The sequence below is a fragment of the Cydia splendana genome, chromosome 12 (assembly GCF_910591565.1).
Source record: "Cydia splendana chromosome 12, ilCydSple1.2, whole genome shotgun sequence".
Classification (NCBI taxonomy): Eukaryota; Metazoa; Arthropoda; class Insecta; order Lepidoptera; family Tortricidae; genus Cydia; species Cydia splendana.
In genome coordinates, this window is record NC_085971.1 from 13822010 (window position 1) to 13842835 (window position 20826).

At 38.6% G+C, this 20826-nt stretch overlaps 1 protein-coding gene across 2 annotated transcripts; it reads right to left on the reverse strand.

Moving 5' to 3' along the window:
- Nucleotides 1-876: 876 nt before the first annotated feature.
- Nucleotides 877-20495, reverse strand: LOC134795680 (TOM1-like protein 2). Of its 2 annotated transcripts, XR_010144834.1 has the most exons (14): nucleotides 20368-20495; nucleotides 19626-19873; nucleotides 13409-13516; nucleotides 12879-12974; nucleotides 12601-12696; nucleotides 11374-11520; nucleotides 10640-10788; nucleotides 8902-8975; nucleotides 8375-8440; nucleotides 7923-8025; nucleotides 7231-7318; nucleotides 6085-6144; nucleotides 3630-5250; nucleotides 877-3539 (listed from the first exon to the last, which is right to left on the reverse strand). XR_010144834.1 is itself a non-coding variant. In XM_063767611.1 (13 exons), exons 1-13 carry the CDS (start codon nucleotides 20420-20422, stop codon nucleotides 5056-5058), a joined length of 1485 nt encoding a protein of 494 aa, XP_063623681.1. In that variant the 5' UTR covers nucleotides 20423-20495; the 3' UTR covers nucleotides 877-5055. The 2 variants fall into 2 exon arrangements, 1 of the variants encoding a protein (XP_063623681.1); XM_063767611.1 differs by having other exon boundaries at nucleotides 877-5250.
- Between the last annotated feature and the right edge of the window lie 331 nt (nucleotides 20496-20826).

A 20826-nucleotide genomic window follows, 5' to 3' on the forward strand; every position in this document is an offset into this window, starting at 1 on the left:
TGACAGTTAATTTTTATGAAAGTTTGGCTCAATAATGTATTTAGAAAAGAAACATTTTAAATAATAACAATACGGTATAGTTCGTTTTTTTAGCATTAGCAGGCGTGGCTCACTCCGCGATTTCGTCGCTTTGCAACAGGTAGTTAAAAGTACATCCGTTCCACACCAATTTTGGTGGCTAGCCATAAGCCGCGCGTGGCGCTGTCGCCACCTAGGGGCTGTCCATAAATTACGTCATCGTTTTCCCCCCCCCCCCCCCCCCCCAACATCATCCAAAAATCATGCTTCGAATGACCCCGTTTCCTCCTACGTCATGCTACCATCATCCGATGTCCAGACCCCTCCCCCTAATTTGAAATGACGTAATTTATGAATAGCCCCCTAGCGGCAATATCTGTCCTGATCGTAACAGACGCGTTTTGTTAGAGAGTGCGTCTTTTGTACCTAGTACTATTATTTATTTTGTGGCATTAGAAAAAGACTACGCGATCTTGACGTGTCTATTAATTGAAAATCGCTTTTTAAAAATCGGTGACTATTACTTATGAAAGCAAAAGAATTGTAAGTAAGTAATCGTATATGGTTCATAATTGTTACATATTTGTCGTGACTTATTTTTCAAGTATTTTTGAATAAAAAGACACGTCAAGATTTTTAAAATTTTATCTAATGCTAAAAAAACGAACTATAAGAACAATCAATCATTTATTTTTTAAATTAAACCTTGAAGAGTGTTTTAAATTAAGAGACCTAAAAGAACTGTCATAGGAATCAGCATTCGACGCTAGAGACATAATTTTTAAATTTAGCCTGCTCTCTGACAATTGGATGATGATTTATGCAAAATATGGTTAAGATAAATGACAATAAAAATAATTTTGGTATCATAGTTAATTCATTTATTATCTTAAATACAATGATTACAACGTAAAATAATTTTTAAACATGTAATTTCATTGGAGAATTCATATAACAAGCCCTACTTAGCTGAGTTTTCTAAGGGATCTAATAAATCTGTTCAATCTACCAAAACTGCAAGCGGAAAAAACCGTCAAAATATTTGTGCAAGGAAATGTGCTATCTTCTTACATCACCGTGCGACTAGCGACCTACGTGCATTTACATAAAGTACATATTCGCTTTCGACAGGCGTATTCGAGACATGTAAAAGTTCGTATATTATGTCCGGTTCTGTGTTTATTATTAGACTAGCAAGGGCTTGTTATATGACTACAAAAAGCGGTTTGTTCTCTCTATATCACATCAAATGCTGCACATCGAATTCAGACAAGTATGGAATGATTGTGTTACAAACATTAGCAGAAGCTACTTTGGTACAACATTAAGGTAACTAATCCATTACAAATAGTCAATATGGCCCGATCGTTCTCATACCTATATAATAGCAAGATCCATTGGTTGTGTAAGATGTGTAAAGTATAAAGATAGATTCGTGCCTTGAATATTACAGGTGATAAAGATGGCGCTGCGTATGCCTCCGTCCATTATACCGTAATTCTGGCTGTCAAAAGTTGACGTAAGACTAACAGGCCAATTCCGAGTTTTAGTTATTCGATATGTTTACAGCGCCATCTGTTCCGGCTGTTAAACTAAGGAGCACGTTTCTTTCTTAGACTTTCGCACTCTATTACAATCAATAACTCTTCGATAATGGGCACCAATGAAAAATCCTTAGGCGGTACTTATTCCATTCTAAATCCATTTTCGAGACTTAACAATTATCAAAACATTAAATAACTTAAATCTTCAATAATCAACAAAAACTTTCAAATGCAGTCTGTTAAAGAATTACAACAAATAAAAATATATTTTATCATGATTTCGTTTTTAAAACAATTGAGGCTGTCAATTTTTCTTGTAGGTAGGTTGTTTCTATATCACGTCTTCTAAGTAGTACCACAGAATAAGTAATAGTACTACCGTACAGAAAGGAAACTTCCTACAAAAACGAAGTTTGACAGCGGTTCAGGGTCGAATCATGCTGTCCCTTTCTAGTATATCGCACTATCCCTTTCGGCTATTTAGGGTTGTCAAAATTCAAGTGATTATCTTATCTGTGGTCGTGCACGCAAAAGGAAGTCAAGTGGTGCCAACCCTAATAATTGCTCGGAGCAATGCTGAGCCGAGCGGAGCCGAGTTTGGCCGATCTCAGGAGTTTCGCACCCCTGGTAGTACTTTAATTATTGAACCATGATTTATATCGATAACGAACATATTTTTAATCGCGACGAGCAACAGTACGCGGCGCGCAGCTATCGTGAACACTACACATACACTGTTAGTGCTTGAAAATGAAGACCTAGGCTCTATGAAACATGTCGCGCGAGCGACTAAAAATACACCAGTTAAACCGTAAAAATGACTCACGACAGTTTATCAAATTCGAATTATTTTTTATTTATCTGTATGGTAGTACAAGTTTTTCTATTATACCGTAACTGCTATTAACAACCAAAAACATACAAACAAGAAAAAGTTGAGAGACCCGTTTACAAAATCAATGTAAAAGAATACTAGGATGTTACTTATCACATGCGTGTATAGTTCGCAGCGTAATTTAGAATTACGGTTTAGGAGCATGAGAGACTCCAGCTTGCGAACATATAGCATATCAAACGAAACCGTTCACGATATATTATTTGCACCCAAAAATATACAGGTCGATTCACAAGAGCTGGCACGAATGGAATGAATGAGTGAATGAAAGTATCTGTGTGTATCACACCAATAAAATGGTGGCTCTGACAGTACAGGGACCGTGCGCGTTGGAGGGTCTGCCATCTTGTGGCCTGAATCGGAAACATATGTGCACATGTACATTGGCAAAGCAAGTGCTACCATCTACCGTTCTCGTCGGTACGTTTCCTTGTGCATAGTAGGTTCTGCCATCTTGTGGGTTACATCGGAAGCATAAACGACACATTTACCTAGGTACGCCTCGCGCCAAAATCTGACGGCTCCTATGTTGCCCCCTATAGTTCATGCACGGGGCCTATACCGATACAGGTGTCACTCTTACAAAGATTCGTTCATTAATTCGTGCCAGCTTTCGTGAATCAACTTGTACCTATGCTAATAACAATTTATTTTAATTTCATAATACACTTTTATCAGCCTGTAACCTTATATTCAGTAGCACATATTTGAAATGATAAAACAGGTATTCATTTTACATTTTCATGTTATAAGTAGACAAGGCGTTACACACATGGATGCAAATAATAATCTGACGAACACTACTTATGTAAACTTACCCTAATTTAATACATAAGTAACATGGTCACTCTATGAAGTCATATCAGTTAAGTTCAAGTGCGTCAAAATATTGAAGCGACTTGTATAGAATGAAGTGCGAAACTAATTTCGAATATCGTTCAAGTGTATTAGTCAGCTTATACAATTAAAACTATTTTAAAAGCCAGGCACCAAACGGCAAATACGTGAAATTATAGTAACACAGTTCGTTACAAATTAAATAAAATTGCAAACCCACATGTTTTATAATATTTTTCTCGAACCTAAAAACGCCAAATCTCGCAAAGTTGTATTGAAATGACAGGTCCTACGATTCGAGTTTGAAAAATATTATAAATTACTATTTAATATACAATATGGCTTCTGTTCTGCAGGAGGCAACATGTGTAAGGTGCTTTTTGTTATAACGGATAATTCCGATATTAATTAATTTGAAATGAATAACAGTTCCTTTCTGGAACATTGGTCGATAATCAAAGTGATTCGACCGATTAAAAGACGTTCGCAGCAGTTTTTTTTGGTGTGAAATAAAACCTACAGGCAACCCTTTTTGAAATTATCTCAAAGTATCTTAAACAACTTTATTTAAATACTGATTCACAACGGAGTGCATATATGTATAAATAATAAGTAAGAATGAAATTAGAAGTTATTGTACATTAGGAGAAGATTCTTGTAGACAGTGATTAAATGGTCAACTTTAACCCATTCACTGTCAGCACGAGTTACGCGCTACGGTAGTAGCTAATAACGCATTTTTTTCCGAAAAACGCCTACGAACGGAGAACCCGCCTAGCGGGTTGTTGGCAGTGAATGTGTTAAAATTGGCCCACCTTAAAAGATAATAAGTAAGTATTTGATACTGAAAAATCAAAGATATAAGCAAAGACTTAATTCATGAATGAGATATTTCAAATGTATTCACGCTTTAATAAAATTTGATGCATTCCGTCCATTGCGAATCATACAAATCATGAGTCAACGCGAAAAACAACAAACGTCTAACACCTATTTAATACTCGGCTTTTAACGTGGTACTACCACAAAGTTACAACGATGTATTTTGGAAACGTTGGAAACTTGGAAGGGACGTGAAATTTTGGTGTAAATTGCGGTCACCAAACGTGAGGAATTTCGGCCGTTGACCCGATACTATATGTCTGTCGCCGAACACCCTTGGTCTTAGTGTGTATAAGTTTAGGCTTTGTTACCGTATTGTATTTTAGTAAAAAAATGCATACTTACTTATGTGGGCATATGTAATTGTATGTACGAGCAGGTATTGTAGGTACATTTAACCCTAAATTTATGAATTGAAATTTCGGTTAAAAAGCAGTATTTGCTCAAACGTCGCACTTTAAAATACATATGTTAAAAATAAAACCTAGGTATGAAAAAAAACAGGTCATGAAAGGTACCGGTTGACACGCGCATATTGCGCATATAAATAGTTTTTTTTAATTCACTCATTGTTTTGGCAGCTTTAGTAACACTATAGCGACGGGTCAGCATACGATATTCTCCTTGCTCGGTGACCGCACTTTAACCTTACCGTCCCAAAAACAACCACTGTAACTTAAGGCCAATTCACATGGTACAAGTTCTGGGGCGAGATATCAAATAACATCATATTTTGCATACGAGTGCTGTTTTCAGGCAATAATATTGCCTACTTTTAAGCTTTATAACATACCAGTGCAGTTTCCGTGGTGATATATGACTCTCGTGTTGAAACCCCCGTACCATGTTCAGCCCTGCCTCTTAATGTACCTCAGGGCATCAGAGCGCGAACATGGAGTCCTGGTCGTCCTTGTTGATCTGGCGGTGGCGGGGGGTGGTGGTGGTGGAGGGGGGGTTGGTGGTGGTAGTGGTGGCGGGGGGGAGGGCGTCGGCAGCGGCGGCGCGGGACGCGAGGAACTTGTCGAAGTCGCTGCTGGTCACGCTCTCGGTGGTGCCGTTGGCTTCTGATGCCGCCTATATATGGAACAAAGATTATGAAGTTGAAGCGGGTGAGCCGAAGACCTCGCTGCTCAGCCAACATGCCAATCGTTAACTCTTCGTAGCGTAACGTAATCATCTCTCTCCGTCCCTCTTCCATAACGATGGACATGCTGGCTACGCACCCTGATCCGTGACAGCGGGTTGTTACCACTGGTAACAACTAGAATTATTTATTTTCGTGTATGACCAGTCCACCACTGGATAGGTAGTTATTTTTTTAAGATGTCCGAATGATACTTAACTGTTGTTCATAATGTATCCTGGACATTTAAAAAAAATATCTGTAATTATCATCGTAGTTTGATAAACATTAAAAAGATTTAGGTGATAACTAGTGGGAATTATCCCATATTTCACTTGCAACAATGTTACCAATCAACCAATGTTACCAGCGGTAACAAATAAAAAAAAAACCGCAACAGCGAAATCAGCTATTGAAGCAAAGTTTCGGTCTGCACGAATTTATTGGTGCAGTGTGGCTCTTGGGTTAGTTCCTGTGCTATACGGAAAAGCCAATTTGTGAAAGAATTTACATTTGCCATAGCGTTTGTTTAAATAATAGTGTAACGACCATTTCTCATCCGGACTTTGTTAATAAAAACAGGGTGATAAATATATTTAAGTGTATTATGGTGATGTCTCGCTGATTACTGATGATATGAAACTTATATTTAAGATGGGTGATAGTGAAGGTTAGTGATGTGAAAATGATATTGAATAAAAAAAAAAGTGAAAGCAAGATGCAGTCGTAAAAAAAGCAAATCAATGAAATATTGAACGAAATAATAACAAATAATAAAACCAGACCTTTTCTTGGGCGAGCCAAGCAGCGATTTCGTCAATCTCTCTTTGGTCCATTTCAGTGGGCTGTGTAAAATATAATAAAATGAAACAAAACGGAATTAACAAAAAGTAAAATTGCCTGCAAGAAGTACAATTTGGACTACACCGCACCATGAACCAAGGCACAAGGTATAAAACTAAAACAAAAAGTTACAACATCTATTTTAGGTATGTATAGGCCCTTAAGGGATGAATTCCAGGATAAATACTATGTATCCTACATCTTCCACTAGGACTCAAACTATTTCCATACCATATTTCATTTAAATCAGTTCAGTGGTTTAAGCGTGAAGAGGAAACAGACAGACAGAGTTACTATCGCATTATTAATATTAATAGGGCATCCCTCATGTTCCACAGCAGCATCGAACCTACTGAGGGGATTGAACCGATGACATGGATTAGGTAGTAAGGTACATTTTGAACTGACTTCTAACCAGGGATGTTGCGAACATCCGCATCCGCAACCGCGGAACCTTCGCATTATTTTCAACACCCGCATCCGCATAAAAACGATGCGGAGCTGATGCGGATGCGGATGTCGAACAAGTCGGTACAGGAACTTCTTAGCGGCGGCGTAAGAGTTCGTCATTACCTATAACGAAATCGTCTAGAGTCAGACCAAGAAAAGTCTGCAGCGGATTTGATAGCCCACGCAGTGCAAATGTTATTTTAAACGTCAAACTTCTATGAAAATATGACGTATAAATAACACTTGCAGTGCGTGGGCTATCAAATCCGCTGCAGACTTTTCTTGGTTAGACTCTAGATCCAGAAAAGTCGGCCAAGTTACTGTTTATTAAATATAACACACCTATATTCTTGCTCAAATACTAAACGTTTCATTAAAAAAATAATAATACTAAAAATGGAATATTTGACGTTTTCTAAGTACCTACCTAAGCTTGATATTCGCATCCGCATCCGCGGATGTGAGCCTTTAAATATCCGCATCCGCATCCGCGGATGTCAAAAAATATGCATCCGCAACATCCCTGCTTCTAACTACCTACGCATATAGACAGGTAAAATCCCTTTTGGCTCTGCCGAAGTGGGATAAAAACCTTGAATATCTGAATTTCTAAAGAAGATGACAGCTACATGACTCACCGCAGGCTGTCCTTGTGTGGCACGCTGGTTGGCGGCGGAGGCGAGTCCACCCGACGTCTGTTCCTCCAAGTTCGCGGCGTAACTGCTTCTGTATAGGTACATTACAAACAAATCAAGAATGAGCTTTTTGGCTGCTTTGGCTCCGGCTTTTTTGCGGCGAATCTTGCGTCTCTCTCCCTCTTATTTATGTTAGATGGCGAGCCAATATGTGGAAGTTCTTGACCAAGCAAACACGAGCGCCTTTGACTCGTGTCCAAAACACTAAACACGGTACATCATGTTGGCCCTCACATCTATTCACCTTACTTATCCCAACGTGTCTTTCCGGCTTTAGGTTTAGGTTAGGTAGACAAACATACCTACTCAAAAATATCCGTACACGGCGGGAAGAAGTTGATATCTGGCGGGAAAAAATTGAAGAAATTTGAACCTTATGTAATTTTATTTAAAGTTCAAATTTCTTCCCGCCGTGTACGGATATGTCCCATAGTTATAAATTCACTGACATAAGAGTTATGGGACATATTTTTGGGATGATTTGTACACCCATATTTTTACAGTTGACTGTGCAAGCTACCACATATTTAAACTATGCTGTCAAAGACCAAGAAAAAAAATCTGTTTGTTTAACACTGACGTTACAAAAACTTCATTTTTCTCAGACAAGGTGTAGATATAAAGTTGTTGCTCACCCGGTCTTGTTGTTGTCGTAGCTCACGTTCCGGGATTGTGCGAACATGTCGAACTCATCCTTCGAACTAGCGGGGGACTTGTCGGGTTGCGCATCTTTTACGGCTGCAAATGCAATAATACATAGAGAAAAATATTGGGAAGTTAAATCTATACTCCTTTTGAATTGAATTGATGATAAAAGCTGTTTTTTTTTGTTTTAATTTAAACTCAACGCATTCAAGAAAAGGATTACTATAAAACAGCAGTCGGCAACAGGCCCGGAACCGTTCGCTTGCGGCCCGCGAGCCTCCCTGGCTGTTTGTATTGGAATATTGATAAACTACAATGTCTGATAAAGTCACATATATTAACAAAGTGCGGCCCGCGTCAACTTCGTTAAAGTTAAAGCCCTTGGCTGCTAAAAGGTTGCCGACCGCTGCTATTAAACATGCTAATATTTACGTATACTCACTTAGCTTGGTAATATCAGGTACATCGTCACTCAGGTCGATAAGCGCGTCATCGTCGTTTTTCTTTGCTGGAAAAAGAAAAAAAAGATATCAATTATTTTTTATACTAATTAATCTTGGCCCAAGACCATGAAGGTGATTTATACTGTATAATCTAGGTGTCAATCACTAAGTATGTGAAAAGCTCTGAATAAAAGTGATTTTAGCAAATTAAAAAAACCGCCCAAGTGCGAGTCGGACTCGCGCACGAAGGGTTCCGTAACATTACGCAATAAACGGCAAAAAATCACGTTTGTTGTATGGGATGGGAGCTCCATTTAAATATTTATTATATTTTGTTTTTAGTATTTGTTGTTATAGCGGCAACAGAAATACATCATCTGTGAAAATTTCAATTGTCTAGTTCTACCACGGTTCATGAGATACAGCCTGGTGACAGACAGACAGACGGACAGTGGAGTCTTAGTACATAATACGTTTTTACCCTTTAGGTGCGGAACCCTAAAAAGTAAGGTATAGGTCAACTTACGGGTATCAGCAGAAGGCACGCCCATAGCCGCCCCCAGGATGGCGGAAGGAGTAGCACCGCCGGTGGCTGCATTTCTGAATACAAAATACACAAATAAATTTGGCTTATAAGTGCTTCCTAATTATTATATTTTGTATGGCCCACAAGCAAGACTTAAATGTTTAAAACCTGTTTATTTTTCCTTTGTCTGTCTTAGCACAGAATAAATAATAGTACAGAAGACTCACTCTTTAACAAAACGCGTCTGTTACGATCAGCACAGATATGGCCGCTAGGTGGCGACAGCGCCACGCGTGGCTTATGGCAAACCCCAAAATTGGGGCCGAACGGATGTACTTTTAGCTACCTGTAGCAAAGCGACGAAATCGCGGAGTGAGCCACGCCTGGTCTTAGGGTATTCCACTTGTCCAATTTGTTTGTCCAATGTGTATTTTGTCTCACATTTTGCTTAATGAGAGAGTAAGACGCAATAAAATTGGACCAAGATATTAAACAGATGGAATATCGTCCTTAAGTATATTAAAATGGCACGTTTTTGTAAACAAAGTCGTTACTTCAGATAAGTTTGCAATTGATCTGTTTTTCTCGAAGGTGGCCTTTACTGTACGATCAATCTAACAACTAATTAAAAAAAACCGGACAAGTGCGAGTCGGACTCGCCCACCGAGGGTTCCGTACTTTTTAGTATTTGTTGTTATAGCGGCAACAGAAATACATCATCTGTGAAAATTTCAACTGTCACGGTTCGTGCGATACAGCCTGGTGACAGACGGACGGACGGACGGACAGCGGAGTCTTAGTAATAGGGACCCGTTTTACCCTTTGGGTACGGAACCCTAAAAAGTAAGTAGTAGTAGTATATTAACTAATTTATTTTACAGCGTCATCGTCATTCCAACGTAAGTACCAAATACTCGCAGACGTGACGTGTCGTGTCGTTACAAGTTTTTTTTTATATTAGAGTCGGCCGGACGAAACCTCTTTACCCTGAAAGTCGTTATAAGTGGCCTCGGTATGGCGTCTTATTACGGTCAGCGGGGAGTCGTCTATACGGCGTCTCGAGGGATGTTATTGAGACGGTAACCTTGACAACTCTAGTAGCTTAGGCCGCTACATTTGTACATCAGAATGTTAAGTCTTAATATAGGACTATCTATGAAAAGCTTACAGCATTTAATAACTGGAGTGGCCATTAAGAGCTTACTCGTACAAAAACTTGCACAATTGTGCAAACTTTTGTATGGACTGACATGGCTATTTGTACGTTACGTACAAATCATGTAGAAATAGCAATACATTTGACGTCGTCTCCCCCGCAAAAATCGGCAGACTGTTTCGTAAAGAAAATGACAGCGATGACATCTCCAGTTACTAAATGCTCTAAGATGAAAAGGTACCTTATTGTCGATGGCGCTTACGCCGCACAGCGTAAGCGCCATCGACAATAAGGTCCCTTTTCATAGATAACGTCACATATTTTAAGCGATATATATTAATTGATTTAAAATCAGTCATTTTCATGGACTGAAAGGATTCTACTATTTTCATGCAGGTATGATTAAGAGCTAAAATGTAGAAATTTGAGAACCTATTTTGTGATATGTCAGATACACATTATCAGAGCAGAGAAGTTAAAAAAAATAAAGAATTACGTTCAAGTTTTCAAATTCAGTCTCACGAACCGTCCCGAATCATTGAAAACCGAACCTTAAGCTTGTACGTATAAGACTGTTTTTACCTATTATTGAGGAGGCGAGCGTGGCGTAACAGAAGATTGTTGAGCTGGTCGTTGGCGTGCAGAAGGGCACCAGTCAGTGGGGATTCGCCGAGTCGCGCAACTAGCTCGGCCACGCGGGTTTGCATCGCGCGAAGTGTGTCTGCCAGTTCCTGTACAAGAAATTACCATGATATTCTGACGCGGTACATTGAATAGTTAGGACAAGCGTCTATTATTCATTCATACCTACAAGTTATTTACAAATATTAACGCTGAAAGGGGGACTTCAAGTCTAACACGAAATTATCTTCTTCGACTACGTTAGAGCCTTGTTTGTGTATAGCCTACAGCCACACATGTCCACTGCTGAAAATAGGCCTCCTCATTGCCACAAAGTTCGGCCCTGCGCTTGCATCCATCGGCTCCCAGATACGATTATGATCTCGTCTGCGCGCCTGACATTATTCGTAGAACAGCACGCCTTAAGTAGCAATAGGCGGGCTACATTGCCGTAAAAATGATAACCGTTGGGCCTTTTCGACGCCGTGTCAAACACAAAAACTGTCACTCTGACGCCACGTCATCGAAGTGTCAAAACTGAAATTCAACTTAATGCATATGCGCGTAGGACTATGTTGCTCTGTTGGACCTGCGGTTCGGAATGTTCGGATACATCCGTCGTTGGCGTCGAAAAAGGCTTCAAGTCCTGAAGTGGAGACCACGGAAAGGGAAGTACTTCGTGCCCTAGAACTTACATTGAGCAGGTCGATGTCGCTTTGGTGAGTGGCGGCGGGAGGTTGTGCGGTCAGCTCGTTCAACATGTCGGACATGACCGCCATGTTGCCTTCTACGACGGCCAAGTCTCCGCGAAGCTTGGCCGTTTGGCTGTCTGAGAGTGCCACCTGAAAAATTCGTGGATTAGACAGGCTACCAACTGATCGTAGATACCGAAATGAATAAGTAAATATGTGCTGTCTTGTCGTACCAAGTTTTAATGTACAAGAAGTAAGGCAATATAGCCAAAAAAAAATTTTTTGAGTACAAAGTTTAGTTTTGTGTAAGTGCGCGCTCTATACCTGATGGCTGCTGTACTAGTTTTCGTGGCTAGGAATTGTAATAAGTACAAACTGGTGGTAACCAACCACTGATTAAAAGTAAAAATGTATATGTGTTTATCTGAAATAAAGAAATTGAATTGAATATCCATGGAAAAGGCTTCAGTTAGAAATTACGCCATTTTTACTACTAATTCATAATTATGACACCAATCTTCAATCGACTCAAGATACCATTTTTATGAACAACACAAGACATAAAGGTCAAATACAAATATTACCAACATCAATACAGATACAGTTAAGGAAATAAAAGTTCTCCACTTTTCCGCTCTACTGCCGATCTATGTCAGCGTTAATGCCTTGAACGTTCGACAATACCATTATTCTGTTAGGTGCTATGGCATGCTACTGAACCTTTGTAGGTAATCACTGAAAACATCTATTGTCATTTTTAACTCACCCGGGCCACAGAATAAATAATAGTACTACCATACAGAAAGGAAACTTCCTACAAAACCGAAGTTTGACAGCGGTTCAGGGTCGAATCATACGTCGCATACGTAATGGGACGTCAAGTTGTGTCAATCCTAATAATTGCTCGGAGCAATGCTGAGCCCAAAGGAGCCGAGTTTGCCCGAAGGGAGGAGTTTCGCACCCCTACCCGGACATATATCGTTCTTACCAGAGGCTATGAGGTCGGGAAAGATATGCATGAGCACCGATTCCATGAAATCGGCACCGCTCTGAGAATATTGAAGAATCCATTCCTGGATAGCGCCAAAGGGAATGGATGCCTATTTTCTGGAACGCTATGATGCAGACACTTTAGTTCAAGCCTGTTTGGCTGCTTCCCTCCAGAGTCGAATGGTAAGAGTAGACTAAAAACAGTAAGTATTCTAATCTGTAATAGAAAAAGGTCCTTACAGTGCTAGGTGGGACTTCAGTGGGCACGTGGCTAGGAGACAGTTGTGGTGGACCGCGCGCCGGCGAGCCCACCGGCGCGTCTCCGTCCGGCACGCTCTGCGAACACTTTTCTAAATTAGCTTCTACCGCCCTTATCGGCCACATTGATATTTGCGTAAGTTAGAAAGTGATAAAACATCATTTAAGTGGCATTTTAAGTTGTATGAATATAAATAACAGCAGTGTTTAGAATTAAGCTGAACAGCTACGCCCTATTGAGGCTAGGTACAGGTAGTTACCCTTTGTGGTGTGAATATAGGGGCCATGGCGTCCAGATCGGTCATAGGGAACTCCACTCCTTTTGTACGCAGCTCGTTGTACACTTGCCCAACACCCTGAAAAGAAATCTCTTATCAGAAAACGGGTTTATTTGTACCTAGTTAAAACGGAATGGGAAGTACAGAATTACATAATTATACAATTTCCTACTTCGACACAAATAGGGAAGGTCTTGAATTCAGGCTTCCGTAGCGCTCACGTAATTTTTCTGAGTAAGAAAAAAATATACAGGGGCTCAAAAGGTTATGTATTTTGTGAGTTGAGTTTGACTCGTACACTCTATTCACAATTTTGCAGGAAATAACGTACACATAAAGATTGTATAAATAATCACCGAGCTAGTGACCAATTAAGTTAAAGAAAAAAAACTGTACCTAAACCATGTGGGAAGCCAAGATTTATCTAACACCATATTTCCATTTCAGTAGTTATCTGTTCAAAAATAGACCTTATACTAGTGTAGCTAGGTTCATAATATTCCGTATGTTACCTGCAGTTCGGGCTGGCTCGAGAAAGCATCAGCCCAGCACTGGATGAGGCTCAGCACTTTTTCTTGGACCACGGTCGGTGGATCATTCTTAGGCCCGATCAGTTTTACCTGTTAACAAAATAACCAATTACAGTTAATATTTATCCATACCAAAATTATGAATTGTAGAAAGAGTAATCTCTGGGGACGGACATGGCCTACTTTTTTTTAATTCTACCTCATGGCGGTATTCTACCTCATATGACATAGCAAGGATCAAATCCAATGAGGGTGGTGCCATGGGCATGGGCTCGTGTTTTGACTACGATATTGACGCCCCAATAGGGACTTATACTTGTCCTTTAAATAACTCATCACCTCACATCAAACACATGACACTGACGAGTGTTTTTCAGCCAGAAAGCAACCTTAATTTTTTAAACTTAGAATGAAATTTTGAGGCTCTTTAGTGACGGGATGGGAATAAATGTTATTCTACGGTTTTTTTGAAAAACAAATTAGGTTGTGTGTATGTTAATTTATTTTATACTTAATTAAAATATGTATACATAACAAATGAGTAAGAATGTTGGTTAAAAATAAACCCGTTTTGTATCACATTATCAGAACTAGTTTTTTTATTCGATCCAATTTAGAGTTGTTGCACAATATTTTATGGCAAACAGTTCGGTAGTTTATTTCGTTTATATTTTTACTACAACCAAATCGTTTTCTCAATTAGTAATCTTTCTAATGCTACCAATTCACATCGTGGTTTGTTATCGGGGTCTTCCCGAACATTCGTCTTGCATCTCTTTTCCAACGAAAATGTTGCACCAACACGACGCAAACCCAAACCACATAAAACTAAACTAATATAACTAAAGTCGAATTTGCTGAAACGTCGGTAAATAAAGGTAATTGAATAAATTTCGCGTTAGACCCGTCTATAAATGTGAGTTAATATGTGTCGAATGTTCGCTCCACACATTGTACGCGAATCGCACTCGAAAGCCGATATAGTCACAAATGTCAAGTCATTGGAAAGTTCGTGCTTTGTCACTTAGTAACAAAATCACAAAACATATTATGCTCAGATTGAACGTGCGAAAATTTTGCGAATCAAATTAACTTTCATGTTTCCGCACGCATTTCGCACAAAAAATATGAGGCCACTCTACATTTATGTCTAGCACAAATCAACCTAGCTCCACTTACTACGGGTATTTAGGTACCTACTAGACGACGCTATAAATAACAAATAGATATAGAATATAGATCAATAGACTAAATAGTTAAATACATCATAGAAAACATCCATATTCAGGAACAAATATCTGAGATGAACAGACGAAAAAAAGCTGCTTCATATGCAGGGTCACTACTACGGACTAGCCTCCTAAAGCCCAGCCATACAAATGAAAAACCGGGCAAGTGCGAGTCGGACTCGCGCAGGAAAGAAAAAAAAAACGGTCACTCATCCAAGTACTGACCCCGCCCGACGTTGCTTAACTTCGGTCAAAAATCACGTTTGTTGTATGGGAGCCCCACTTAAATCTTTATTTTATTCTGTTTTTAGTATTTGTTGTTATAGCGGCAAGAGAAATACATCATCTGTGAAAATTTCAAATGTCTAGCTATCACGGTTCGTGAGATACAGCCTGGTGACAGACGGACGGACGGACGGACGGACGGACGGACGGACGGACAGCGGAGTCTTAGTAATAGGGTCCCGTTTTACCCTTTGGGTACGGAACCCTAAATAGGGTCCCGTTTTACCCTTTGGGTACGGAACCCTAAATATCCAGAATTTGCCACTGAAATTTGAACCTTTACTGCAGGGAATAGAGTTGATTTTGGTTTTGTTTGAAAATTTAACGAAACAAAACAAATGCGAATATTCCAATTGAATATGATTTAAATTTCATCTATCTGAGTAAGTACTATAGGGCCTTAGGAGGCTAGGCTAGGAGGCCGTTAACATTAGTGTGTAGATATGTTTATGGTCCACAACACAGCTTGTTCCTGTTATACCTAAGTACACAAAAGATGCTTATTATAGAGAGCATCTCATTTCATCAAGTTAATATAAAGCGTCTCTATACAAGAGCAAGTAGATTTTATATCAGTTGAAGGCCACAGTGAATCATTGTGCAACACAATGTATGCACTTGTCTGGAGACATCTGATATGTAAAAAATAGGTATACCAGTATTAATATTCGTATTTATTACATAAGTTATATCTAATTGCCTAAATGTTATGTAAACACGTCGTCGACGTAGCCTTAGGGAAATGCAAAACTATTTGGTTGATTAATTATTTGGAATTAATTAAAAAACCGGACAAGTGCGAGTCGGATTCGCCCACCGAGGGTTCCGTACTTTTTAGTATTTGTTGTGAAGGTCTGCCCACTACACCGTATCATACCATGACCGTAGTAGGAACGTTTCAGGGTAAAGAAAAATTATTATTAAAAAGTATGAGACTATGCCCACTAGCCCGTTCCGTCACCGACCATACCTGTCGCGTGCCATGCACGGACCGTCAAAAATTGTCGGCGAGGATATTTTACCGGTGCCGAAACGCTCCGTGCATGGCACGCAACGTTGCCAGAACGGTGCGTGCAGGCGGCGAAACGGTGAGCATACGGGTTATAACCGCGTATGGTGACCGTTCTAAGCCCGTTATAAACGCGTTGCCATATTTCTTGCTCGCTCTTGCCAGTCTGATAACTATTCGCTCGCTCTTTCTGACGAGTCTTGCTCTCACGAATAAAAGTAATAAAACGCGGGTACTAAGGGGATGAAACGCGGATGCTACGGGGATTATAGGCGGATGCTATGGGGATGATACGCGGTTACTACGGGCACTAAACCCGTTATGTACGGATATGAAACAATGTGGACACGGTGTAGTGGGCATAGTAGTCCGTATCGCGTTACATTCCTTGCCCGATACGTTCATAGTACGGTCATGTTATGATACGGTGTAGTGGGCAGAGACCTTTATAGCGGCAACAGAAATACATCATTTGTGAAAATTTCAACTGCCTAGCTATCACGGTTCATGAGATACAGCCTGGTGACAGACGGACGGACGGACGGACGGACGGACGGACGGACGGACGGACAGCGGAGTCTTAGTATAGTATGAATTACCTCAGGTGATTTTTTCGGGCTCGGACCCTAATCTGTTAAACAAAAGGTATTGTTTCCTTTATGCAGTGGTTACACTACTTACTGCTAATAGCCCCGACATAAGTAACGGGAACAAGCCCGTTTAAAAAGCAAACTTATTATTCTATTTATATGGTTCAAATTCATAAAACAGCCCATAACGGAGATAACACGTTTTGTTATCTCCAAAAACAAGACCACCCTGATTGTTCTCTGAACGAGCTGTCCCATGAATTTGAACCTTAATACTATCACGATAGTTGCTTTTTAAACAAAATGGTTGCTTTGGCACGTGCTGTAGAGCGCTCTTAAAAGAAACAAAGGCTTTTGTTTAACGGATTAGCACCCGAACCCGAAAAATTCATCTGAGATAATTTATACTATAATAGGGTCCCGTTTTTACCCTTTGGGTACGGAACCCTAAAAATGAATGAAATGTTTCGCGTGGATAGGTAATTACATTTAAAACTAAATTATTAGGTACATAGGTACCAATATTTTTAGCGTAAATACCAAAACAACCGGCCGAATGCGTGTCGGACTAGGCCTAGTCTAATTAAGAAAAACTAGTAAGAAATCACTTATCATCATAGAAAACTAGATCCGAAAGTGCAATGTTGTATGTTCGGCAGTTTTTTTAGCCGACAAAATTATTTTCATGCCGAAACCGAAACTTAGTTCAGACGGACACTAGTTAACAGTAATAGTGCCTACTAAAACGTAGTTAGAACCTTATGCTGATGGAAACTTATACTCAAGTAAAATACTTTTTTGCTGTTAATCCAATAAAACTGTCTGCATTATATTGCAGGTACTTTGGAAGCTTAGCATTAAAGACTGACACCCTCTTAAAGGTATTTTTGAAGTCGAACAATAATGTAACTTATGCTATGAAGTTACGATTGCAATTTAAATGGCAATGCAGAATGATTTAATATCCTGGGGCATTGCTACTCTATCTATCTATGTATTGTAACATCACGATATGATTCATGACGTTTTGTATTATTATTGTTCACAGATGGAATATATTCATAAGATAACTCGCGGTCACCAGTGGTGACTCACCATAACATTGTTGCTCCCATCCCATACTGATTTAGAGGTAAGATAGTGCAACCGCTGATAACTGATTTCAATATTTCAGTACACATCTACATATTATAGAGTCCGTCTAAGCTAACTCTGCACGGACTTGAATAGAACAAGTGTGAGGAGTGTCAATTTTTTTAATGATTGTCTGGAAGAGATCGCTTTTTAGCGATAAGACCGCCTGTTGTTTACCTCTACTTGAGTTGCTGTATTATATTCATTGTATTGTTTTCTGTATTGAGGTGTACAATAAAGAGTAGGTATAATTTTTATTGTAATGTACTGTATTGCCACATATTTTGTAATGCAATGCTGATTATTGTTTATGTAATTTTTGGTCAATAAAAAACCCCGACCATACTGTGTAGTCTGTGGGCGTCGGCCCTTAAGTTGAATAATATAAAAAATACACTGTTGCTGACCATGAACAGTGGCAAAAAACAAAATGCCATTCGATATTAAATCTTATCAGTAAAAGATAGAATATTAAATGCCATATCATTTCATTTTGAGTTGTGCCACTGTTCACGATAAGCATCGACATGACTCATACCTATACATATATATATATGTCAAGACGTGATTCTTATGTTGTAGTAGTAAATGTTGTAATACAAATGGTAATAAAGATATTTGATTTATTACTATGCCTCAATTCTTGTTTTCATACTCATAGCAAATGTTCTATGTCCATGAAAACATTTAAGATGTCTACCTTATAATATATGGTCGCCGAATATTCGGCGCTTCGACCGAGAGATTGACCGGATATTCGGTATTCGGCCAAAACCACTATTCGGGACAACTCTACTGATTTGTATTATGTTTAAGTAAGTGAAAATGTAAAATAAAATCTAGTTACTAATCCCAATACTCAGCTTCCACTAGATGACTAGACCACCACGCAACTACTTAACTAACTGCTTGAGTGGCAGACCTATATTTTTACAATTTTAGCTTACAATTATATCAGTAAATTTAAATCAGTTTTTAACAAGGATAATTGCATTAATACGAAAACAAGGAATTAAAATATAATAATTTTAAGGAAAAAGTTATAAGCAAATACGTGACAAAAATAGATTTCTGTCACCAGATACAGACAAAAGCAATAAAAACGCATCATTTTATATGAATCTTTCCACATAATGCATTTTCATTTGCATTTTCACTGCTAATACATATACATTTCCATCAGTTAAGTTATATCATTCAATGTTGAGAGCAATGTCGTACATTTGAATATCACCTGTGCCTATCAATGTCACCTTATCTGATATAGCCATGAGTCAGCTAGTTCACTGAACTTCATAATAATCATAATACTAATTATCTATATAGACACTAGACAGCGAGGCAAGTGCAATCTAGCAGTAAAATACAGTAAAAACGCTAATCCCTACTTTAACTACTGGCATAGACAAAGAAAGATTAAGACACAGGGTAAAATAAGGCAACCACATTTTTGACAGCTGAAGTAGATGGCGCTGTACGGCATATATTGGTTGTGACCGTATCTTAATCTGTATTGGATATCCCTACAAAATTACATATTATAAATATGAAAGTAACTCCATGTGTTACCTTTTTCCACTTATATGATGATAAAATTTGTTATATGGATAAAATGGATAGTTAGAGTCCAGGGAAGGTTTAAAATGATTTTTATCATAGAACCACTCACACTTACACACACACAAACACACATAACATAGATGAAGTTGTGGGCAAAAACTAGAACTTTATATGTATTATTGTATGTGTATGTTCCTTGAAAATTGGATATAGTCCTCAGTATTGAACTCAATCTACTTACAGAAAGTAAATTGAGCTGCATACATACCAGTAAGTATAAGAGCCACACATATTAATAACTCAATTTTGTTGTAAGTTGCCCAAAGGGATATTTACTGCAACAAAACTATTACAAAACACTTTCCCGAGATCTTATTCATACTACGACTCACCAATTCTGAGATAAACTCCTTATTGCACACCAACACATGGAAGGATTTGCCACAATTCTTCACGCAAGTCTCCAGAACCGTTAGGGTGTACATCACCACTGTGTAGTTCTTGCCCGCACTCTGCGTCAGTCTTTTCCGAATAGCCTTTATAGCATCCTTAGGCCCGTCTGCGGTACTGTTTATGATATCACATATTTCCATGTTGAGTGCCCAGTTTTCTGATGGAAGAGAGCCATCTGTAGCTTGTTCTGAAAGTTAATAAAGTAAATTAACGGGTATTCGCCACATCCTGAGTCTGTGTTACATGATACATGTAATACAAACAACAAGCAAGTACTTCTTTGTTTAAAGTTATGTAGAAATCTTAATATTAATTAGTTTTGTTTATAGTTGCGTAATTATTTCATGTTTTCATCACTGAAGGTATGAATCGGCATATCATCTGATTAAGCCGTACTTTAACATTTATATCAATCAATTAAAACGAGGGTCAAAGTTATTAGCACCTATGTGAGTTATTTATATATTAAACAGTTATGTTTCTAGAGCAATAACAATATACTTTTCTTGCAACATCTTTATTTCTGAAAGTCATAATAAATAAACAAATCATCCCATGACAAAGAGAAACTTGTATTTTCCTGATAAATAGTGCGCAACAAAAAGGAAAGGACACTGATCTTATAAACACTTCGGAGAAATGTGTCCTGTAAACTGATATTGTAGAGAATTGAATAGTTACCTATCTTCTGGCCTACCGGCGTAGAAAACGGATTTCCTACACCAAAAAAGGACATTTTAAAGGATTTCTTGAATATTTATCAAAAAAGGTTTCACCGATTTCACTTGTCACTGCAAAACGCAGAAATGTCAAAATACAGGGTCATTCGGATGGAAAGCTATATAGCCAATATAATATATTTTCTATATTTATCTCTCGTTTGAAAAGGCTTTGCATAATTAATAAAATAATTATTTTTCTGATACAAATTACATATTCCTTTAAGAAGTTGTAGTCTGGAAATCCAAGCATCTAAATCGATGCGTTTCGTTTTACCTTCGTCTTTGTATTAAGCAATATAAACCAAATATAAACTGTTATTAGAAAGCATCACTGCAAAAACTAAACGTAATAAGGAAGAAGAATGGCGGCAATATTCGAAGACAAAGTGCGATGATATTTTCCTGATCATCATCTTAC

What these genes read in the sequence shown, in the direction of transcription:
- LOC134795680 (XM_063767611.1), bottom strand. Translation starts at nt 20,422, where the DNA reads ATGTCCTTTTTTGGTGTAGGAAATCCGTTTTCTACGCCGGTAGGCCAG. An exon ending in GCCGGTAGGCCAGAAGATAG is followed by an intron (nt 19,874 to 20,367) that starts GTAACTATTCAA and finishes ATTAACTTTCAG; the next exon opens with AACAAGCTACAGATGGCTCT. An exon ending in ACCTGATATTACCAAGCTAA is followed by an intron (nt 8,026 to 8,374) that starts GTGAGTATACGT and finishes TTGCATTTGCAG; the next exon opens with CCGTAAAAGATGCGCAACCC.